This window comes from Molothrus ater, chromosome 23, assembly GCF_012460135.2.
Source record: "Molothrus ater isolate BHLD 08-10-18 breed brown headed cowbird chromosome 23, BPBGC_Mater_1.1, whole genome shotgun sequence".
NCBI lineage: Eukaryota > Metazoa > Chordata > Aves > Passeriformes > Icteridae > Molothrus > Molothrus ater.
The window spans coordinates 5740018-5764303 of NC_050500.2; the positions used below are offsets into that span (position 1 = coordinate 5740018).

Genomic DNA, 24286 nt, shown 5'->3' on the forward strand with positions numbered 1-24286 from the left:
GGGAGCTCTGAGGAGTCGTTCAGCCTGACACGAGCAGAGCAGAGGCTGCAGCTCCACTTCACCAGCTGATGGTGCTTTAAGAGGTTCTTGGATTTAGCAGGGTCTCTTTGCTCCTGCTTTTCTGCTTCATTGCTCTCCTTGTCTTTTCTCCCTGTGGAAGGAGCTGTGAAAACTGTGTGAGGTTTGGATTTTCTTTGCTTTTCCTCTACTCCCTCTCCCTTCCCACCCTCCTGGATGATTTTGGAGCAGAGTTGCCCAAATCAGTGATGTGGGTGGCAGGATATAGGGGAGGAGGAGGGGGAGGAAGAGGGAGGGCACAGGATGCTCCTGAATTGGATCTCAGCACAGCAGGGTAGTAACACAAAAGAGCTGCCTGAATTACTCAGGGCTGTTCCTGGTGCTCCTGGCTGTGGTGAATCCAGCACTGCACTGGGGCTGGGCTGGCTGGACTCTCACTCCTGCACTCACCTGGCTGTGCTGGGGCAGCCTGAGGGCAGCAATCCCAAGGCTTGTGCTGCATTTTGGGATGTGCAGCCCCAGTGGCACCAAAATCTGTGTGTGAGAGCAGATGGGTGAGTGCCCTGGGGTGCTGTGGGTGTGGGTGTGCATGTGGATGGAATGATGCTGCTGGATGAGGTTCTGCTTCCACCTGCCCTCCCTGACCCATTCATCTCCCTTGGTGGAGTATCCATGCTGTCACTTAACCCTTTCCTGAAGAGCCTCATCAGCACAAGTTGTGATGAACTTTGCTGTCACCCTGGCTCGCTTCTCCCCCAGTAACAGCAGCTGTGATCCCAGGACAGGCTCCTTTGGCAGGTGGAGGGAGAGGGAAGGTGGTGATTTCCACTGGGGAGCAGGAACAAGCTCCAAGGGGCTTGGTGGGAATCAAGAGCCTTTCCACTTGCCCAGCTCCTTTCAGGGAAGCTGGAATCTCTCCACTGGTCCAGCTCCTCTCAGGGAAGCAGGAGCCTTTCCACTTGCCCAACTTCTTGCAGAGAGTCATTCTGTGGATGCCACAGGTTAGATGCTGGAAATAATCACTTTCTCTAACCATTATTTCATTAAGGCTTACTGGAATTGGAGGCATTTTGTTCCTATCAGTCTTGTGTCCAAGTCAAATCCTTTTGCAAAAAGGGCTTAAAAGGTTTCTTCTGGATCTGATGGGACTCATCCCTTCCTAGGAGTGATCTTAAACAGTGACTCCAAACTCTGCAAATCCATCTAAACTGCTCCTTCCTTCAGGCAGCTCTTCCTGGGTGCAAAAAGAGCGGTTGCTCTGCTCAAAGGAGATTATTTCCTCCTGACTTATATAAGTTCTAAAATAAGAAAATAAATCCCAACCTTGTCAGGGATGAAACCGTTTTTCCAAACTCAGGAATGATCCCTTTTGAAGCAGAGGTTGCTTCCATGAATTGTCAGGAGTGCCTGGAGAAGGGAAATCTCAGCTGTGACACAAGGGGAGCAGCTCCATCCCAGGCCTTGGGCTGTCATCCCTGTCATAGGGATGTTCTGGGGAGAGGGACTGGTGCTACAGCAGGAAATTTGAGTTTTCATTCCATCTTCCAGTGTGTTTTAATCCTTCTGTCCCAGATTTTGGGTATTTTGTTGTTATTTTCCAAAACTTGGAGGTGAAGGACCCTTGGCATGAAGGCTGGGAGTGACTTTGTTGAAATCTGTGACAAATCTTACTGTTGTTTGCCTGGGTCAGGGTTTTAAATCCCATTTGGTTGTTTAAAACCTCTCTGTTTATCAAATGACACCACTTGGGCCTGAGCTGGCAGATGAGCTAAGTGCAGATGAGCTTTAGACCCTGCTCATGAATTCCTGCCATCGTTAAAAAAGGCAAAAAGAGCTGTGGGGTGAATGAGCAGCAGCCTGGGCACCAGAGGGACCAGATGCTGTTCTGGTTCTCCTGCCCTGGAGGTGGCCCTGGGCTGTCCCCTGTCCCCTGTCCCCTGCCACAGTGGCAGCCCAGGGCCTCCCTGCAGAGGTGTTGCCAAGGTCAGGGCTGGGCTCTTCCCAGCATGATCCCATCGAGCAGCTTTTTATTGTGTTTGGTGCTCAAACATTGAATCTAGAACAAAACTGAGAAGCTTTAGAGCAACTTCTGAGCCTGTTTGGTGAGGAGGAGCTTTTTAATGACGAGTTCAGAGCCAGAGCAGAGCGAGGCTGTAAATTTAACTCTGTCTGTGTGTGTGTCTGGTGCTGTAAATTTGCCTCAGTGCTGCTGGAGGAGGAGCTGATCCAGCTGGGACCTGCTGTGGGCAGTGGGCAGGGGCAGAGCAGGTTGTGTCTGAGCAGTCCCTACTTCAGCCTTAACATTTGGTCCATTTTAAGGGGAATAGTTGGGATTGTGGAGCTTGGGGTGGCTGTTAAGTTGTGTCAGCACTGGCAGGGTCTGTCCTGTCACTGTGGTGTTGGTCCCTGCAAAGCTTTGGGCAGCAGCTTTAATCTGGGGATCAAACTTGGGCTGCAAAGAGTCTCTTGAAATCTTGACCTAAACTCAGAATTTAACTTAGCAATGTGTTTTTCCATGTTAGAATAAAACTAAGAAGTGTTTTAATGACTCTATTTTCTTTTTAAGTATGTTAACATGTGAGGTCTGTGTCCTTCCATATGTACAAGAACCTCAGTCAATCCAGCTGTTCTCATTTCCCATGAAATTTCCGTGTGTAAAATACAAACAGCAAAAAGGTGAAATCGATTATGGCATTTAGGAAAACTTTTCAGCAAGTGCCTTTTCCATGACAGTGGGCATTGGGTATTGTCTGGATCTGTGTGAGGCCACAAGGTGTTACCCAAGTCAGGCTTTTTTATTCTTTTGGATCCCTGCCTCCCCCTGTTTTATTCGATAAATAAACCAGATTTTGTTGTGGCTTTTTTTGTGCATAGGTTTTTTCCCCCTTTTTTTCCCCCCTTAGATTTCCACAATGCCTTTACAATTAAGAAAACTCTTGCAATTTGCCTTTAAGTCACTCTGCAGCAGCTCCTGGAAACCTCCCATCCCTTTGCCTGCCCTTTCTTTTGGTGGGTGGATGAGGAAAGGAGTCACTGGGTGAAGAGAGGCAAACAAGGAAACAATTCCAGCAGGATTGCTGCGTGCTTGGCAGAACAGGAGCTGCCATTGTCCACAGTGCCCTGCTGATCTGCAGGGTTTGCCTCTGAACGCTCAGGCCTTGTGCTCCGGGGCTTTTTCCCTTTCAAACACAAGCAGAGCTGGGGGAGGACGCTCTGCACAGGCCCAAGGTTTCGTGGATTATTCGAATTTGCCCCAAGGTTTTGTGGATTATTGGAGTTTGCCCCAAGGTTTTGTGGATTATTGGAGTTTGCCCCAAGGTTTCGTGGATTATTCGAATTTGCCCCAAGGTTTTGTGGATTATTGGAGTTTGCCCCAAGGTTTTGTGGATTATTCGAATTTGCCCCAAGGTTTTGTGGATTATTGGAGTTTGCCCCAAGGTTTTGTGGATTATTGGAGTTTGCCTTGGTTCCCTCGTTGCCAGGGTGGGACAGCTGCCTCTGGAGCCCGGGAGATCCCGAGGGACTGGAGCTGCCAGGCTGTGCTTCCAGGGTGGGGTGTCCCTGGAGGGCTCCCCTGCCTTCCACGCTGCTTTCCTTGACTGGCTGTGTTGCAGAATCCCCCGAGGTCCTGTCCAGCAGCCCCTGGAGGATCGGATCTTCACTCCGACCGTCTCGGCTGTGTACAGCACTGTGAGTACCCACGGGGCTGGGGCAGGGTGGGCTCAGGGTGGGCACAAGCCCAGCACAGCAGAGAAAATGCAGCTTCCTTTGCCCCTGAAATAAATGGTGCTCAAAAGGACTCTTTTGGTGGCATGTGAGTAGGGAAAGAAGGGGGGACTTGTGGCTCTGCACAGCTCCCTGACAGGAGAGTGCAGCCAGGGGGAAGTCGGGCTCTGCTCCCAGGGAACAAGGACAGGACAAGGGGACACGGCCTCAAGTTGTGCCATGTGAACCTCTCACACTGGATGTTGGGAAATCTCTTTGCTGAAAGCGTGGTCAGACACTGGCCCAGGCTGCCCAGAGCAGTGGTGGAGTCACATCCCTCAAAGTGTTCAAAAGATGGGTGGGCATTGGGATATTGGGGGAACATTGGGTTTGATCTTGGAGGGCTTTTCCAGCCTTAATAAATCTATGATTTTATGAAGAACCTTTTTAGTTGCATAGGAGCAAGAAAGGGAGAAATCTTTGAAAGACCTGTGGGTCCGTTGCTATTTTTAAGTGTCCAGTTTTATTCAGTATATTGGAGAGTGGCACTGGAATGACAGTGTTTTGGCCATATTTTTACTTGGGTGACTCCATCTCTTTCCTGTCCCATGCATCTCACAGTCTGATTTTTTTGTGTACTAGTGGCTTCACATTTCTAACACCTTCTAATGAGAAAAATAATCAAGAAAGATTTGTTTCCACGTGAAAAATTCCATTGCACAGAGGAAGAAATATTTTGATAGTTAATAGAATATTTGGGATAGGTGCCTTTGGCTCGCTGTCCTAGATCATTGCTAATGTATAATATTGATTATTGTAGAAATTTAGCTTAGAAACAGTGATGTTTGTTTGTGAACATGATAGTCTTTTCCTTTTATCTATTTCTTTTTTTTCCAATGGCAATAGCTGGAAGCCCAGGGTTATTTATAAGCTTTGCTAAATCAGCACAGCCCTGGGAAAGTCATATTTTGCTTTTCTGGTTGGGATAGTGCAAATATTTTTAATGCCAAAAAACCCTGCTTTTAAGCTGCTCTTTTAATTATTTGGAAAACAGGAAGAAAAGCTGTAGATGGGATAAATTCACTACATTTTATGCAGAAACATAAGCTGCTTATAGAAAAACATAAGCTGCTGTGCAAGGTTTTCTCCTTCTCTGTTTGCAGGGGTGACTGGGGATGGGGTTCTTGGTTCTGGCTCCCTGGGGACACCTGGGGCTGGAACATCCCTTGCCCAGAGCAGCTGGGGCTGCCCCTGGATCCCTGGCAGTGCCCAAGGCCAGGCTGGGCAGGGTTTGGAGCAGCCTGGGACAGTGGGAGGTGTCCCTGCCATGGCAGGGGTGGCACAGGATGAGGAGGATTCACATCCCTCATCCCTCCCAACCCAAACCATTCCATGATGGTTCAATGGTAATGATGATATTTAGCCCTTCCTTTTTTTGGGTTGTAGGGGAGTTTTGTGGTGCCTCCTCTGCTGGGGCTGTTGGGGCAGGATTAAGGGTAAAAGTGCTGCCATTGGAAATGCAGAGCTCAGGTGGCCGTAGGGGCAGAAGGACTCAGGGGTGGCCATGGATTCCCCTCCAGGGGAGTTGGAATGGCTGGGGCACAGCTGACAAGGGGTGAAGGTTTGAGGTGTTGACAGCAGTGAATCCACAAACCCCAGCTGCAGGCTTTGGGCAGCCTCTGCTCTCAATACCTGATACAGAAATGTTTGTGTGCAGAAAAGCAAAACCAGAGGAACAAATTCTGAAGAATCCTTCCCTGAGAGGGTGCCCAGAGCAGCTGGGGCTGCCCCTGGATCCCTGGCAGTGCCCAAGGCCAGGCTGGACAGGGCTGGGAGCAGCCTGGGACAGTGGAAGGGGTCCCTGCCATGGAACAAGATGAGCTTTTAAGGTCCCTTCCAGCCCAAACCATTCTGTGAACATAAATGTACAAACACTTCTAATAAATAATTCAGTTTGTATTATCTTTTATATACCCCATACAACACTTTAAAAAACACTTTAAAAATATCTGAAGTCCTTTAAAGAAGGTTATTTTTTTCGTTTCTTTCCTCCCAAGATATAATGCAGATGCCTGTGGGGAAAATATGACTGTAAAAATTTAAATTAATGTAAAATAGAAAAGTAACTGTGAAGAATGACCTAAAATAGCTTTTCAGTGTGGAAAAATATCACTCCTTGCTATGTTACAGGAATAGAAGACAGGGCTGGAAATATCTCAGTTCCAGGATCTAAGAATGCAAAAGTTTGAGAAAAAATTTCATGTTTTGGGGAAAGGAGAGAAATTTCTCGGCTGGGTTCTTTTCAGGCTTCCATTTGAAGCCCCAGGCAGATTTCAGATTCAGAGGGAGTCCAGGGAAAAATGAATTGGGATGGAAAAAACACAGGATGGGAGTGCCCTGACAAATTCATTCATGAAGGGTCTCAGTGGTTTGTTACACAAGGAGCAGCACCGTGTGTTTGAGGCCTGGGTTGGCATTAGACAGACATTTTGAAGAGCACTGTGAGATCACAGAATCTTGAAGGTTGGAAAAAGCCTCCAAAATCTTCAACCTTCACGTGCATCCTCAGTACCCAGGGGCTGCTTTTTCCCGTCAGTGCTTTATTTGCTGGCACATCCTCTGTGGGATTCCACGTGGATTATGGATCATCACTCCCAGAGATGTGTTTGTCCAGAGCATGGCTGGTGTGGGAAGAGTTTTGGGGTCCAGAAGCACCACGTGCTGACTCCGAGCTGCCCCCGTGTCGTTCCCCTACATCGTGCGTGGGCTGGGAGCAGAAATCCCTTGAGATATGGGCAACCCACAGATGAGCCCCCAGTTTTTAGTTAGATAAAGAGAAAAAATAATTCATTTCTCCTTTCTATGCCTTTCCACGTGCATTATGAGGATCTTGGTTGCACATTCCAGAGCTCTTTTTTTCCCCCCACAGCTACAAAAATGGGAGTGGAAAATCATGTGGCTTCCAGTATGAGCCCCAATAATAAAATTAAATCTGAGGAACAACTTTTCCTGTAGGACAGAGGTAGGAGGTGAGGAAGAGGCCAAGTGGGATGAAGTTTGTCTGAGAACTTGGAGATGCTCAAAATTCACAACAAGGCTTTGGTAGAACCTCTTTATCAAGGAAATCATACTGGTATTAAAACCAAACCCACCTAAATTCATCATAAGTCATCTTTATTTATTTATTGTGGCCTGTTATACTGAATGGGTTGTTGGTTTGGGTTTTTTAATAAATAAATCCAGCAGTAAAATTACATGAAAGCAAACAACAGTTGGAAGTAATTATTTCCATGAACTGACCTTGTAATAATTTTCCCTCATCAATAATGGGGAATTCTCTATTGCAGAGCTACTTTAGGACATAAAGGGTTGGGGGTTGTCCTGTAAACTGCTTCTTGCCTGCTGTTTCCAAATCCTCTACACTGCAAGAAATGAGGGTGGTTATTTGTGTGGCCTCTGAAAGATCCAAAACCTGCAGAGTTTAGAAGGGGCATAAGAGTGAAATTGTTTTTGTTGTAAATTATTTCAAAGAAATATATTCAAGGGAGTTTTTTGAAAATATGTAGACCTCTAACAGGAAGGGAACTGCACAAAAAGTGAGTGTAAATCCCACCAGGCACCCCTGTCCTGTGCCCAGGGGAATGGGGCTGAATCTGTGGAAAATGAGATTAAAGAGCAGAAGCAGACATTCAGCACGAGGCACAGCTCTGGAATGGGATGAGAAGAATAAGGGTGCTCATGGACATCCTGTCTTTGCACAAAGAACTGGTTTTGGCAGGTCATGGTGGAGTTTGTAGCTGCTTTAGTAGCATGTTGTGACTGGAAGTGCTGAAGCCTGGACCAAAACTACTCTGGGATGAATTCTCATGAGCTGAGGAGCAGCACTGAGCCCTGAGCAGCCTGCTCCAGTGGAAGGTGCCCCTGCCCATGGAATGGGATGAGTTAAAGGTCCCTTCCAGCCCAAACCATTCTGTGCTTCTGTGAGTGACCTGTGGATGAGAACTGACTGGGAGTGAGTGTTAACAGCACAAGGTGTGGTTGTGTGGGGAGAGGTCACCTGGGCAGGTGCAGCCTGGAGCAGGGTCCTGCACTCGTTAGTTGCTGTCCTCATGTGCCTTTGGAGCAGGTACCACGTCCTGCCAGGGTGCCAGAGAAGGCAGTGGGGCAGTGAGGTGCTGAAGGGCCCTCTTGGCCCAGATTTTCATGGATTAAGGGTTGACTCTCATTGGCTCTTGGGGTGTTTGGTTGTTTCTGTCCTGGGGCACCCCTTGGTCCCCCCGAGTGTTTCACACCCAGCAGAGGTTCCATGATTTGTGTCCTTTGAAGGGATCTTCCTGCAATGAAGAGAATCCTGTAGAAAAGGGATTAGGGAGGATCAGCTGCTCCAGCCTCGCTGTGCTCAAAGGAGGGATCTGGGTCAGGAGGCCGAGGCTGTGGGAGGTGCAGGAGGGGAGCTCAGTGCCTCATCCTGCTCCAGCCTAGAATCATGGGATGGTTTGGGTTGGAAAGGTCCTTAAAGCCCATCCAGTGCCATACCTGCCATGGCAGGGACACCTTCCATTATCCCAGGGTGCTCCAAGCCCTGGGGCAGCCACAAGGAAACCAGGGACTTGGGTGGGGTAAAGAGTAATCCCAAACTTGTATGAGATGCTAAACCCAAAAGGTGTAAAAAAAAAAGCTCAGAAAGAAAAAAAGAATTCCAGACTGAGTTTTTATTTTGTATTTCATTACCTTTTTCCTTTAAAATATAGGATTAAGGCTTCTGGAAAACTAAAATTAGCTCTTGCTACTCAGGGAAAAGAGAAGGTGATGCCCTAGCAAATTAATATGTAATTTTGTACATCCATTTTTAGGAGAACAATTTAACCTATCGATTTCTGCTTCTATAGTCATCTGAGACCATTTAAGAAACAGCAAACCACACCTTGGGCTCTGTGGGGGCAGGTACCCCAGGAGTGACAGTCTCTACCTTTTACCTTTGTTAAAAGTTACTTAACCACACAAATTCAGCAAGTTTGTCTTCCTTTACTATCTGTTCACATTAAAATCAGTGTCTTATAATTCAGTTTATTTGTAAATAATTTGTTGTAGGAAGAGGAAGGTGTGGAAATACCAACATTGCTGTAGCTGCTGAGAAAGGCTCTCTGTGCTTTTCCTTCTGCTGGAACAAACACCAGTCCTTGGTTTGGGTGCACTGAGCTAGACTTGGCTAAACTTAGGAGGTCCTGGAAAATCAGTGGTAGGCTCCTACAGGATACTCTCCAAGTGTGCTGTTGCCAAACTATCAAACTGGTACAATTTTGTAATTGTTCTGCTGCCTTCATTAGGCTTTCAAGCCAATTTCAGTAGGTCCAGACCTGTGTCTGTCATGTGTCTGCTGCACTGCACAAGGGTATCTCATGGACTCATTCAAGCAGCTGCAGTTTTCCTCTCAGTTCAGCTTCCAGATTTCAGATCCAATCATGAGAGCATTTCTTGATGTCTTTCAGTAACCTCCAGCTTAGGTTATTTTCTCCAAGGCAGTGCTGGAGTCACCACCACCCCTGGAAGTGTTCAGGTGTGGGGATGTGGCACTTGGGAACGTGGTTTAGGGGTGGACCTGGCAGTGCTGGATTTATGGTTGAACTAGATTGGATTAGATATTGGAGGGCTTTCCAACCTTGGTGATTCTGGGATTCTATTCCACAATTCTACTTGCAGGTTGTAATTTCTGAGGAGGAGGAGAACTGCTGGGTGCTCACAGTGACCTGGGTTGTTGGTAGTGCCTCTGTCCCCATTGTCAAAGCCCTGTGTGGGCTTGGCTGCTGTTGGATCAGAGGATTTTGGATGGCTCCAGCCTTAGCTGGAGCAGTGTTTGCAGTGCTGAGAGCAGGGAGGTGAAAACTGGCAGTGGTTGGAGTCCCACAGCTGTCACAAAATAACCTCTGGTTTCCCCCAAGAAGTGCCATGGGAGGAGAATGTGAGGAGCAGGGGCACAGCCTGCACTGGGGCTGTTGCTGGGAATGATTTCCTTGTGGTTTGGGTTGCCTGTGCTTCCTCCCCCTCCTGGCTGCATTATTTGATATCCATCACAGCCCAGAGTGGCTCCTGAGCAGCGAGTGCTGCATGGCTGCCACGACAGCTCTCTCAGGGTTGACACAGGAGTCATGGGACAGACTTTCATTTTCTCAGGGATGGGCTGTGGAAAGTTTTATGGAGCTCTGTGTGAGGCTGGCTCTGATCCAGCCGAGGCTGCGTGCGCACACCTGCCAAGAGAGATCAGCCTGAAAAGGAGATGATTCATCCCTGGCCAAGGGAAGGATCCAGTTGGGGACACAGGATGAGGTTCTGTGCCTGACCCACCCTTTCCTCTGATGAGCACTCGGGGGCTGTAAATCTTCCCTCAGTGAAGGCTCCTGGCCCGTTCCCAAGCCCTGGAGCTGTTGTATGTTGTGATTTCCTGGGATTTCGGGGCTGGCGCAGCTGCTGTGGTGGTTTAGGAGCTGGAATGACAGGCGTGGACACTCTGGGTGCAATAAAGTGACTTGGAAAAAGCACTTCAGGGGTGAACTCTGTGACTTCTGCTCTCTTGGAGCTAATACTCCATTAGAAGAGCCAGGAATTTCCTTCTGCCTTCTTTTCCCTGCTGGGGACATTTATGCACACATTGGCCTGTGCAGTGACCTGTGTGGGCTTCAGGTGCCTTCAGCTCAGGCTGGGGGATGTTAGATGGGATATTGGATAAATCCTCCCCTGGGAGGTGGGCAGGCCCTGGCACAGAGCAGCTGGGGCTGCCCTGGATCCCTGGCAGTGCCCAAGGCCAGGCTGGGCAGGGTTTGGAGCAGCCTGGGACAGTGGGAGCTGACCCTGCCCATGGCAGGGGTGGCACTGGATGGATTTCAGGTCCCTTCCAACCCAAACCATTCCATTATTAAGTGGTACTTTTCAGCAAACAAATAAATGAGAAAAGGTCAGTGAGAAGCAAATGCTGAATTTCAGTAGTGTGGGTTTTAACCCAATCTGCCAAAATTTAATTGTGTTGAACAGCTGGAGGTGTCAGCCAATAGTTGTGTGACTCTTTTTTCCCTTTGATTCCTCTTTTTTTTCACTATAGCCACTCTCTAAAATATATTTAAAACAGTTCCATAGCAGAGATAGTAAAGTGGAGCAAATATTTGTGTGCCATGAAAACATTTTTCTAATACTTTGCTTAATGTGTTTTGTTGAGCATTTTTAATAGAAATTGAGAAAGGAGATAAACATATGCAAGATTTGCTTTGCTGTTTGGTTCTTTGCTTGTGGCAAGCCCTGCAGATACCATGGCCTCTCTGCAGTCCTTTATTTTTCCTTTTTGGAGGGGAATATGCAAATTTCCCCCTTACTTTGTTGCTGGTAATGTGTATCCCCTTGCAAAATCCCAATATTTTTTATATGGCTTCTCATGGAGAGATCAGAAGGTCCCTGGCCTGAAGGCAGAGGGATCCCACCCATTTCCACCAGTGACTACTGCTGGTGCTCTGATTTTTTGATCCTTCCAAAAAATTTTCCTGAATCACACAAATAGTTAAATAACTTGTGCAGTGTTTCACTTAGATAAATATATATTATTTTGTCTCTCTAGATATGTACAATGGAGTCTCTGCAGACTGATTACTAATGGAATGTTTTACTAACAGTTTATCTCCACACAGGTAACACAAGTAGCAAGACAACCGGGTCCTCCTGCCCCATCCCCTTACACTGCACATGAAATAAATAAGGGACACCCAAATCTTGCTGCAACGCCACCGGGACATGCATCGTCCCCTGGGCTCTCACAGGTAAGACCTGGCGTTGGAGCAGAGCATTCCCAGCCTCCCCTTCCCCTCCTGGGCCATTCTCAGCTTCTCTGCTCAGCAAGGAACTGCCTTGTGATGTCTCTGAGCAGTGTAGAAACAAAGTGAATAAAGGGTGTGGCTTGAGCCTTGCAGTGACCTATCAGCAGCACTTAGATTAGCACACCAATACCATCAATTGGTGTTTATAAATTGCATTTCTATTGGTAAATTTATACCAATTTATTTATATTTATACCAATTTATAAATTAAATTTATATTGGTATTTAAATATTTATAAATTAAATTAAATTGGTATTTAATAAATGGTATTTAATAAATAAATACCAATTTATATTGGTATTTAAATGATTAATATATAAATTATTATTTCTAAATGAAATACAAGTTTACAGGCATTACTTGTACTTTCATTTATATTCTGAGTATTTTTTTTGTGTAGGCATTAGTTCCTCCTGGAGTCTGTAACAGAAACTAAAAACAAGTTGAAAAATTAAAGAGAATAATCCTGGATGAGGAGGAATGTGTTTTGCTGTTGGATCAGGCAGTTTGGGACCAGTGGCCAGTGTAGAAGGTGTGGCTTGAACCTTGCAGTGACCTATCAGCAGCACTTGGATTAGCACACCAATACCATCAATTGGTGTTTATAAATTAAATTTATATTGGTAAATTTATACCAATTTATTTATATTTATACCAATTTATAAATTAAATTTATATTGGTATTTAAATTGGTATTTATAAATTAAATCTAAGTTTACAGGCATTACTTGAATTTTCATTTATATTCTGAATATTTTTTTGTGTAGGCATCAGTTCCTCCTAGAGTCTGTAACAGAAACTAAAAACAAGTTGAAAAATTAAAGAGAATAATTGTGGATTAGGAGGAATGTGTTTTGCTGTTGGATCAGGCAGTTTGGGGCCAGTGGCCAGTGTAGAAGGTGTGGCTTGAACCTTGCAGTGACCTATCAGCAGCACTTGGATTAGCACACCAATACCATCAATTGGTGTTTATAAATTGCATTTCTATTGGTAAATTTATACCAATTTATTTATATTTACACCAATTTATAAATTAAATTTATATTGGTATTTATAAATTAAATCTAAGTTTGTATTTTCATTTATATTCAGAATATTTTTTTGTGTAGGCATTAGTTCCTCCTGGAGTCTGTAACAGAAACTAAAAACAACCTGAAAAATTAGAGAGAATAATTGTGGATTAGGAGGAATGTGTTTTGCTGTTGGATCAGGCAGTTTGGGGCATGGCCTGACTTGCAGGTTAAACATCCCAAAAGTGCCCTGTGTCCTGACTTCTGGATTTTCCAAGGGGAAATCAAGATGGTGCAGTTTTATACAAGATGGTGCAGTTCTGTAATTCTAAGAAATGGGTCAGGAAAACGAGTTGCACAAATGATTTCTCATAAAAGAGATGAGACAAAGGGCTGGTTACAGAAAAGTCCAGAACAGGAGATAAATGGGCGTTATAATAAGAATGGAGAAATAGGGTTTAGTGAGATATGTGGAATAAATTGGTCTCTTTGTAGCCTCTATTAGATAAATATTCTGCAGGGCTGGCTTGAGAGTGGAGAAGCTTATCTGAAAAAGGAGGGGGCAAAAGAGGCAGGTAATGGGCTGAGAAAAATAAGGGAGATAAAAGATACTGGGATGGGGAAAGTGGGATATGTAAGGAATGAGGTGTGAGCTAGAGGAAAGCCTGGTGTTCCCTCTGCTCTTGAGGGATTTATATCACACAATAACTCGTGTGGATCAAGCAGGAAGGCCTGAGCAGCTCAGCTGTTAAGGAGAGGGGGATTGTTCTGAGGAAGAGGAGCAGGATGAGAGGCCAAGGGTAGGTTTGGAATGGGGAGGTGATGGGGACAGCCTCAGGTGGATCAGAGCCCCCCTGCCAGCCTCTGAAACATCAAACTGCAGCTGAGCTCCCAGAGCAGGAGATGCCTGGAAACAGCAGGAAAGGAGGGAGCACTCACCTGAATGATGCACACTCTGGATAAAGCATGATGGGGCACAGACTCCTGGGTGTGTTTGGGATGTGCAGATGCTCATCCTCCATGGCTGGGACATCAGAGGCTGCATTGGTGCTGTTGGGGCTGTTCTTGCACTCCAGCTGCAGGGGTGTTGGGAGTAAAGGCTGAGGGCTGGGGCTCAGGGAACAGGGAGGGCACAGCAGGCTTGCAGGGCAAACCCTCAGATGCTGCCTGGATTTTGTCATGGATCAAGACATTCCTTCCTGGTAAACCTCATCAGCACATGAAGCTGCTCATGTGGCAGAGGAGAGGGGAAGAAGAGAACATTCTGGGCAGCCTCTTGAAATCTATTGTAATCAAGGGATTTCTCTTCTTCCCTTCATATTTTCCATGGAGTCAGTGCATCCATAGAGCGTGGGCTCTGTGCCAGATCTCCAGGCAGCTGGACAATGCTGCCCTCCTGTTCTGCTGCCTCTTGCAATAGGGGGCAGCCTGTGTCCCTGCCCTGCTGCTGGAGTGACCTCAGAGCCTCCTGCTCCCCCTGTGAGGAGCCAGCCCTGGTGTGCTGAGGCCCAGGGCTGAGGCAGGTGGAGTTTTGGGACCAGAGAGGGCTGAGCACTGCAGAGCTTCTCCCCAGGGGATCCCTGCAAGGTGCACTCAGCAGTGAAGCAGCACAAGTGCAGCTCCTTCTGTTCTCAGGAGCCCTCCCCTTTGGGTGGAGCTTGGGTGGTGATGCCAGGCTGGACAGGGCTTGGAGCAGCCTGCTCTGGTGGAAGCTGCCCCTGCCATGGCCAGGGGAGGGCTGGAGGAAGCTGATCCAACCCAAATCATTCTGGGGTTCTGTGAAGAGCCAAAGTGCAGGTGTCTGTGCTTGGGACACCACTAAGGCTTGAAAGGGGATCAAAGCTTCGTAGAATAAGCTGTCTCTAGGGACAGTTTTCTGTACCCCTGAACTATTAGAGATTTGGGTAAATTTATATTCTGAATATTTTTCTGTGTATCTCACTTGGACCCCTGTCAGGAGTTGAGTTTCTGTGTTTTGTTATGGTAAGAAATTCCCAAGGTAAAGGGAGATTTGGATGGAAGTTTAACCTGTTCATTGCATCTGTGATTTGTCTCTCCTGGGCTTTAAGGAACACCCTGGTGCTCATGTTAAGAAAGAGGTGAATGGAAGTTTCCTATTTCCACATCTCTTGTAGTTTGTGAATTTCCATCAAGTTTTCATTCATTTGCTTTCTTTTAGAAAGCGATGAGAGAGTAATTTTTGAGTAATTTTGTCTGATTCTTGGGCACCTTAAATCCTGCTGTTTCCCTTTAGAGATAAAGGGACCCAGGCTGACATGGGATTCAGATGAATGTGTTATTATTAATTCCTTTAACAGCAATAAAGCACAAATAACTGTATTTTACCCACCCACGCTGCGTTGATGATTGAACTCTGAACAAAGGTTGTCTTTGCCTTTGTCCAGTCATAGCTAACATAGCAAGGGGGTGTTTGTGCATAAAAGATAAGGACAAGATCACTTTGTTTGAATTAGAGTCTGATTAAGAGTCATTGATTTCTCCATCAGACCCCTAAGTTAATAAATACTCATCAGAGTGAGTCTGTCCAAGGTAGGGGCTGCTCTTGAGGCAGTAGTGAGTGACAATACTGGGGAGTGTTTGAGGCTTTGGATGTCATCTGGTACTAACTGGAGTTTGGGCAGAGATGGAATGTGTGTCACTGCTGCTGGGGCAGATTGCTCTGAGTGCTCAGCAGAGTCTGGCCTTGCTCTTACCCAGCTGGGATCTCAGCATCTCCTCAGGCTCTAGAGTTTCTTCAAGAGGGGATCTCACAGAGTCAGGGAATGTCCTGAGCTGGAAGGGACCCACAGGGATCAAACCCAAGCCCTGGCCCTGCACAGGCACCCCAACAATCCCAGCCTGTCCAAACCCTCTGGAGCTCTGGCAGCCCCAGGGCTGGGAGCATTCCCTGGGGAGCCTGGGCAGTGCCCAGCACCCTCTGGGGAAGAGCCTTTCCTGATCTCCAACCCAAACCCCCCTGGCCCAGCTCCAGCCCTTCCCTGGCTCCTGTCCCTGCTCACAGGCAGGGATCAGAGCTGCTGTCCCCACTGAGGGCTCCCCTGTGGCTCCTCTGCTCCAGGCTGAACACTCCAAGTGCCCTCGGCTGCTCCTCGTGTGGCTCCTCCAGACCCTCCACCCTTGGCAGAAGCCATGCTCTGAAGGAGAAGGTGATTCAACAAATGCTTTGGTTCCACCAGTGACCCCTCACTGTCCTGGCTGCTCCAGAGCTGCCTGTCCCAGCACATCAGGTGCAGTAATATCTTGAATTCTAGGAAGTGATGAAAGGAATTGCTGTCACTTGCTGGAGCTCCAGGAGCTGGAGCTATAGTAGAGAAAATGTATTGTACTTGAATATCTGTACTTGAATATCTGTATAGGGGCTTTGCCCCAGAGGTCCTGGTTGCCCTTGATGGGCTGCAGCTGTGACCAATGAAGAGAACTGGGATAAAAGGGGGTGGGATAGCCAGTCAGGGAGAGCCTTGGAGGAGCTCTGAACTGAGAGAGAACAGGATGCAGGAGTCTGTGCTGTGAAGATCTGCAGCCATAAGAACACACCAAGGAGGTATGGACTTTAGAAATCTGACAACAATATAAGACTCTAGAAATAGAACAACAATTGGTGACCCCAACGTGATGGTAGAAGCTAAGACAGCCAAGAGCTGTGGCAGCCAAGAGCTGTGAAAGAACACAGCCTTTGGGTCAAGGAGCTGTGAAAGAGTATGGCCTTTGAGCAGGGAGCTATGGGTGTTGTACATGGCCTTTGAGTCATGGGGAAATATGGGTGTATTGTACTTGAAGTATTGTATGTAAAACCTGGTTCTGTAAGTAAAAGAAAAGGGGGAAATATAGTAGAGGAAATGTATTGTACTTGAATATCTGTACTTGAATATCTGTATAGAGGCTTTGCCCCAGAGGTCCCGGTTGTCCTCGATGGGCTGCAGCTGCCATGTCCTTAATTGGGCTGCAGCTGTGACCAATGAAGAGAACTGGGATAAAAGGGGGTGGGATAGCCAGTCAGGGAGAGCCTTGGAGAAGCTCTGAACTGAGAGAGAACAAGATGCAGAAGAAGGAGGCTGTGCTGTGAAGATCTGCAGCCATAAGAACACACCAAGGAGGTATGGACTTTAGAAACCTGATAACAACAGTATGGGACTCCAGAAATAGAACGACAACAGAGCAGGTCACTGGAAGTTTGTGTGTGATGAGATGACAGCATTGTGCTGAGTGGTCTGAAAGGGAGAGTTAAGAACCAGGGATCTTAACCTGAGAAGTCAGGTACAAGTGAATGTTGTAGCTTTGTTTGGTTTCCTTTAGCTTTATCTAAACAGACAGAAACAGCTGGGGCTGTGGTGCTCTGGTTGGGTGGCCCTTTCTCTTCCTCCTCCACCATTTCCATCTGAGGTAGCCACAACAGGAGCAGGGCTCCCTGTTCCACCTCCTCTGAGGTTTTCCCAAGGGACACCTCTAGCACTTTGCTGCCCTTCAGGATTAGTTTGTGAGCACAGTGAGGAGGCCTTGGCAGCCATGTGCAGCAGTCCCACACCCCCATCTTTACAGCAACAGGCAGCATCTCTGCTTCCCAAATTCCAGGGCCTTGAAGTCATAGTGCTGAGCTCTGGCACAGGGGAGTGTGCAGCACATGCTGCTGCAGTGATGTTATGGCCAGATGTGGCCCCAAGCACATAAAATTTCATATTCCTGTTGGGTTTTGCGTGTTTTTCCCTCATTCTGACGGGGAGAGGAGGGGCACAGCCCCTCTGCCTCTGCTCCTGGCTTGAGGCTGCAGAAGGGGCTGGGTTGACACAATTCCCTTTCTCAGTGTGGGGAGGAAAGGAGAAACCATTGGGAAAGGAGCAGAGCAGCTCCTCCTTGGATGTGGCTCCCAGAGCAGGTTATGCAGAGCTCAGGTGGGGCCTGGATTGACAGTCAGGCACCATCCCATGATGGATGGAGAATCCAGAGCAGGCTGAGAGCATTCCCAGAGCCCCTAACAGAGAGCAGCTGAAAGGCTGTGAATGTGCCTGACCCTGATGGATGGGATAATGGCAAAGCAGAGCACTGCCAGGGCAGCTGGGCTGGGAGCAGCAGGACGGAGCTTCCCTCTGTCCATGGAGTGAACAGAGGAGGAGAGGGCTCCTCCAGAGGCAGTGTGCAGAGCTTAGGGCACCAGGAGGAGGCAGTTTCATCCCCCTATGACCTGGGGGTGTTTTGGAGGATCCCAAGGAACAAGTGCAGTAGGGTTCTGGCATGTGAGGGTGAATGGTTTGGAGAAGACTCTTGGCTTTCTCTGCCTCAGCTTTAGAACTGCAGGCTCCAGTGGGATGCTGAGGGATTCTCTTAGTCCAGGCCCTCAGTTTGGAAGCATCAAGTGACCACACTTGGAACAAATTGCCAGGAATTTCCTCTCTAGGCAGGGACAGCTTCAGCTCTCATTAAGAACACGCTGTGCACTGAGCAGATTGGTGCTGCCTGCCCACGGCTGCCTCCCGGCATGGGCTGGAATGCTGGAGCTCCAGGGAGCAGAGGATGCCACAGCACTGATGGGGACATTCCTCTGGAGCTGCTGTAGTTGTGGCCATCCCTCGCCTGCTCCTGAGAAGGTTGAGATACACCCAAGTGAACAGAAGTGCAGGAGGGCTGCATTCTCTGCATCTCGGTGCACGGAGACCTTGACTTTTAGGTGGCTGATTTAAATCCAGAACAGATTGTACCAGCTGAAACTTGTTACCATCTGGTTCTGTGCCTGAAGTGAAGAGAGTTTTGTGGTCTCATTCTGCTCCTCAAAAATGTCACCATCGTTGAATTAGTGTTTGTAATAGCAGGGAGACATTCCTTAGTACCTTCAGGTCTGGGAATGTGTGCCAGGAAGCAAGTGTGCCTGCCATCTGTGGCATGTTTATTAGGCAATCCCCAAGCCCCTCTTTTATGATCTTGGATCCTTTCTACAGGAGCTGGAATAATCCTGTTAGAACCATGATGTGTATTCACTGCTTCCATCTTCTGCAGCCCAATTTGAGATGCTTTTAATTAAGGAATGTTTATTAAGGGATTGTAACAGAAGGAGGGATGTAATTTAATTGTAACCTCACCCATTGGTACCCTGGGGTCAGTCAGGTGCCCTGGGATGTCGGGATTGTCACTCCTTGTTCTCTTCTTGTGTTGGAGGCAGCTGCCTTTGGAATCTGGTTGCTACACATTGAACTCAATGAGAGGACCCCAGGGAAGGGCTGGAGCTGTGTCAGGCTGGATGGAGATCAGGAAAGGCTCTTCCCCAGAGGGTGCTGGGCACTGCCCAGGCTCCCCAGGGAATGCTCCCAGCCATGGGGCTGCCAGAGCTCCAGGAGGGTTTGGACAGGCTGGGATTGTTGGGGTGTCTGTGCAGGGCCAGGGCTTGGATTTGATCCCTGTGGGTCCCTTCCAGATCCATGATTCCTCACTATTTGGGTCCACATGTGCTTTGCTAGAAGGAAATAATCAGCATAAAACCAGATAATGAACTTCCTGTGCCCCTGGGGCACAAGGGGTTCCCAGTTTTATTGGCTCATTCAGATAAACTCTCTGTCCATCATTTTCTGTGTTCAGGAGCATCACTGTGGATCCCTTGATCTGAGTTGATCTCTAAGCTTTGCAGGGAGCTCTTCCCCCAGAGAACTTCCCTGTGTAGGAGCCTCCTTGTTCTGTGTAAGGAGCTGTTATCACCAATTCCCTGCTGGTTAAACCCACCCAGAATCCCAGAACTCTTATGGTTGTCAGTCAGGGAGTTTATTTGTGATGTAGACACAGAATGAAAGGTTAAACTCTCCTTGTATCAATGAAGAAGTTGGTGCTGGACCAGCTGAGGGAAAATGTTGCCTGTTTGTGCTGCCCCTCCAAGCAGCAGATTCCAGTTTCTTGGGTCTGAGGTCCATTCCAGATAATAAGGCAAATTTAAACAACTCAACTCCTGATAGTGTGAACAGTAAACCTACCTAAATAACCAGATTAATATTTAGTAATGGATTTTTTTCTGACTAGTCAGAAAAAAAATTTTTCTTCTCACTTCTTTCCTTGTGCTTCCTTCTGTACATCCGGGTCAGGCTTCATCCCAGCACATTTCCAATGCATTTTGCAAATTCCAGGCTTGCAGGAATATGTGACTGCAGGTGGAGATTTGAAACTGTGAGTTATTTAATAGCTGATAAATCCAGGAGTGTAATCTTCTTTTGGCCTTTGTGTTCAAGACCTGCTGGAAGTGCAGCTGAACCCTCTGGTTTGTAATAGGATTAGGAGGTTTTTGATTGGGTTAATAATGCTGGGAATATTTCCTCTGAGAATGTATTTCATTATTTTTGGTTCATTACTGTGTTTTTTAACTCATTAAGTCTGTATGGGGATGCTGGGCTTCATGGGTGTCTTCGAATTTGGGCAGCATCTGGGGGTAAGAGCTGCAGGAAGGGAGAGTTGGGAAGGCATAAGGTAGTTTCAAATGCAGATTAACACTGTTTATTTTAATTATTTAACCTTGGAAGCAGTTGGCTTTCATAAGGTGCAACATAGGAGGGATGTATGAATTAGTTTTAGTATTTGTGCACTCAAGAAGGACAGAAAGAGCCTTTTTTTCTAGGAAGGAAAGGAAAGAAAGGAAGAGCCATCACAATTTTATTTTGTACACGTGCAAAGAAAAGATTACAGCACAAATACTGAGTCCAGTTGGGACCTTATTGTAAATCTTCCATATCTTCTGGGTGATTTCTCATGGGCAGCTCCTCACAGCACTGACTCCTCCTTCTTCTTTACAGCACAGCCAACAAACTCCCAACTCTCCTCACCACCAGCCAATCCACTCTTTTGTAGCACTTGTCTCCTTCTTGGACACAGCTGTGCTGTATTAAGGGCAGGGCTGTTCCTGATCTTTAGTGTTAGTACAGCTGCAACTCCTCAGGTGTGAGACCCCTTCTGCACTATTCCCTTGCATTCTATCCCTCCACACTAGGCCTGGCTTTAGACCCACCCCTCATCTTCCTCATAGAATCCTGTTATAGAATCCAGGATGGTTTGAGTTGGGAAGGATTTTAATCTCATCCAGTGCCACCCCTGCCATGGCAGGGACACCTTCCCCTATCCCAGGCTGCTCCCAGCCCTGTCCAGCCTGGCCTTGGGCACTGCCAGGGATCCAGGGGCAGCCCCAGCTGCTCTGGGCACCTGTGCCAGGGCCTGCCCACCCTGCCAGGGAAGGATTCCATTCCAACACCCCATCCATCCCTTCCTCTGGCAGTGGGAGCCTTTCCCTTGTCCTGGCACTGTGAGGAATTCCTGCTCTCAGAGGTGTTTAATCCCTCTCCAGGCGCTCTGGTTTGCCCAGTGGGGAGGGAAATGTTTTCCTGCTGCTGTTTGAGCTTTTCCTCTCTGGAGCAGCCATGCCCTGGCTCTGAGTGTGCCTGGCCCTTCCACCCTGGCCAGGCAGGGCCTTTGGGAGGGAGAGCTCTCTGTGGGTGTCTTGGCCCCACGGCCCATCCTGGCTGCTGCTGCCGAGCGGAAGCGCCTTTGTTTGGCCTGTCAGATTATTGGGAATCAAAAGCACTTCTAAACTTGCCAGCAACTTGGTTTGGGGTGGAATAAAGCAGCATTTTTAATAGAAAATTGAACTTCTCTGTAGCTGTTTCAAAATTCTCCAGATCCCTCTCCTCAGGACTCTTCCCCGTGTATTTTCTGTTCTCACAGTCACGTGCCCTGGGCTTTATTTTGGTGCTTTTCAGACTTAGCCACTTGTTGAGCCACATTTTTATTCATAATATAAGAAGACAAAACAATACGAGGCAATTTGCCATTTTCTTGCATTTAATAACTTCAATTCTGGAATTCCTTCTGTAACAGTACCTTCTGTTCCATGCAATTTAATGGATGTTTTCTTGCATGCTCCAGAAAATACAGAGTTTTTGAACAAACACCATGTGTTCAGTGAAGCACCAGAGTCAGCACAAAAGTCAGGGCTTTACACAGCCTGTGTTTTGTGAGCATAGAGGGCATAAAATATCCCTGCAGTCAGAGAAACCAGGGAGATGCAGCCCTGTAGTCCACTGTTAGCTGTGGTGTCAGACTGGGAAACAGAGGAATAACCTCTGGAGCCATTGAACCTGCAGCAGGGAGGCCACATTCCAGAGGTGAGGCTTTGAATCCATAGACAGCCTGTTCTCCTGCCAGCTGAACCCTCCCTGTGCTGCTTTCCATTGAACCCACAGAGGTGTGGGAGCCATAATTCCACTCTCTGCAGCCTGGAAGGGCTCTGCCTGTGTTCCCCACAGATCCCTCCTTATGGTGCCATTGGAAAGCCAGGATTTATTAACTTGTTTTAACTTGGTGCAAATTCAGACTCTTTATATGGAGTTATAGTGGAATTGAGTCAAACTTTGATATTTTATCTGATTGCTGCCCTCCCAGAGCTGAAGGTTGGGAGACCTGGGATCACCAGGTGCAGGGGCCTGCTCTGAGCTGGATCAGCTGGAGAGAGAACTCTGGGCACCTCCCCTTGGGCTCTGAGTGTCTCCAAGGGTGGCAGCATCCTCTGAGATATCAGAGGACACATTTTTGGGGCTTCTTGTTGGCTTTGGGAAGAAAATAGGAGGAAAGCTGCAAAGGTGCTGATGTGGAATAGGTTTTGGTGTGGAATAGGGTCTTGGCTGGTTGGGGTTGTGTTCCTGGGAACAAGTGTTGTCCTCCAAGTCTGTTTTGTTAAAATGGGAGGCAGTTTTATGGAACAGGTGAAAGGCACTCTGTGAGCTCAAGGGTGTTTCTGCAGACAGTCCCAGCTCTGCTTGCAGCAATAGGGATGCTGGGATTTCTGCCCTCAGCACACACATACACTCCATATTTTTGAGTACCTTTATTACAGAAAATGCCAATTTACTTAATTTCCTTAATGGTCATTAGCAGATCACCCCAGGCTGTGAGCCAGGTGCTGCAGCCAGGGCAGAGCCTGGCAGTTCAGCCTCAGGAAGGAGCCACATGAAGCCATGGCAGAGTTTCCAGATGTTCTGGAATGTTTTCCTGTGACATTATCCATGGCCTCACACCTTCAGTAGCAGCAGACTCCATGCTGATGGATTTAAAAATGGCTTTGGGAGGGAGCAGCCAGCAGCAGGACCCCTGTGCACCCCCATGGCTCACAATCACTGCTTTGGTCTTGCACTGCAGGTTCCTGTGCTGTGGCTGGAGTTCAGTGTGGGCTGGAGCAGTGCCTGGGAAGGGGAGGAGGATTCTGTCCTCCCTCAGGCTGGGGGTTCTGTTTGTCCTTGCACTGCTGAGGGACACAAACAGCCAGTGGAGCTGAGGAGAAAATCACTGAAACCCAGAATGGTTTGGGCTGGAGGGACCTTAAAGCTCATCCAGTCCCACACCTCCCACTGTCCCAGGCTGCTCCAACCCCACGGTCCAGCCTGGCCTTGGGCACCTCCAGGGATCCAGGGGCAGCCCCAGCTGCTCTGGGCACCTGTGCCAGGGCCTGCCCACCCTCACAGGGAACAATTCCTAATTCCCAATATCCCATCCAGCCCTGCCCTCTGGCAGTGGGAGCCATTCCCTTGTCCTGTCCCTCCATCCCTTGTCCCCAGTCCCTCTCCAGCTCTCCTGGAGCCCCTTTAGGCTCTGAGGTGTCCCTGGAGCCTTCTCCAGGTGAACACCCCCAGCTCTCCCAGCCTGGCTCCAGAGCAGAGGGGCTCCAGCCCTGGGGTGGCTCCTCAGGACTCATTCCCACAGGTCAGGAATGTCCATTTTGTGTCTCTGTGGTCGCTGGCACAGAGTCCTCTTCCAGGGAACAGCAGACTGTGTTCCTTCACCATCTTGCCTTGGAGACAATCTCATTACCCACATTGAAGTAGGAAAAGTGCCTGTAGCTCTGTGGGTGTTACCTGGGGCTCAGTTTGCCTGTGCCTTCTTCCTTTGCCCACTCAGATGTGTGGGGTGAAAAGATGTAAAGCCATAAAAAAGATTGTTACAAATTTGGCTGTGCAGGTAATGACCCAGGTGATGGATCCTGAGACAAACTCCTGCAGGGGAAAAAGGGGAGAGAGAGGACGAATTCCTCCTGGCTCAGGATATTTTTATCCTTTTAAAGGCTGAGCTTAATCACAGAATCCCAGACTGGGTTTGACTGGGAGGGACCTTAAAGCTCATCTTGTTCCACCCCCTGCCAGGGGCATGGACACCTTCCACTAAAATGTTCATGTTTACCAACAAGGGGGATTCCCTCAAGGCTGGGCTTATGGAAAAAGAGGGACTAAACCAGTGGACTTGTCAGGAGAAGGGCAGTGAGGGTGCCACCTATTTCTTCTCTGCATTTTCTACTTGTCTGCAATTTGTCAAAGTCCTAAAATCAGGCAGAACACCTGATCTGAGTCCTTTTGAGGAAATAGCTTTAGAAAAAGCCTACATATTTAAATAAACTCACTGAACAGTCACAGTTCCTGTTTATTATGTGCCTCCACCCAAATCCAAAGCTCAAAACCCCCCAGTAAATGCAGTGTGCAGGGATTTGGACCTGTCCCACCCTGGTGCCATCCCAGCCCCTCCATCAGGAGCAGTGTTTGCACTGAATTGTGTTCATTCTGGTTTTTATGTGGAGCTCTTCATCTGCACGATTTGTTTGGTGTCAGAGAAGAGTTCTAGTCCTTTTGTCAGTGATTTTAATGGGGCTTTGGATATTCCAGCTCTTACATACCAAT

At 47.8% G+C, this 24286-nt stretch overlaps 1 protein-coding gene across 13 annotated transcripts in view; it reads left to right on the top strand.

The window, feature by feature from the left end:
* Nucleotides 1-24286, top strand: part of EIF4G3 (eukaryotic translation initiation factor 4 gamma 3) — a 150960-nt gene that overhangs the window by 38320 nt on the left and 88354 nt on the right. For 7 of the 13 annotated variants that reach the window (XM_036396103.2, XM_036396104.2, XM_036396106.2 and 4 more), the window contains exons 3-4: nucleotides 3501-3708; nucleotides 11379-11522. In XM_036396103.2, the coding sequence (XP_036251996.1) occupies nucleotides 3501-3708; nucleotides 11379-11522 (352 nt within the window). The remainder of the gene's footprint in view (nucleotides 1-3500; nucleotides 3709-11378; nucleotides 11523-24286) is intronic. The other 6 variants (XM_036396109.2, XM_036396111.2, XM_036396108.2 and 3 more) reach the window with 5 other exon arrangements.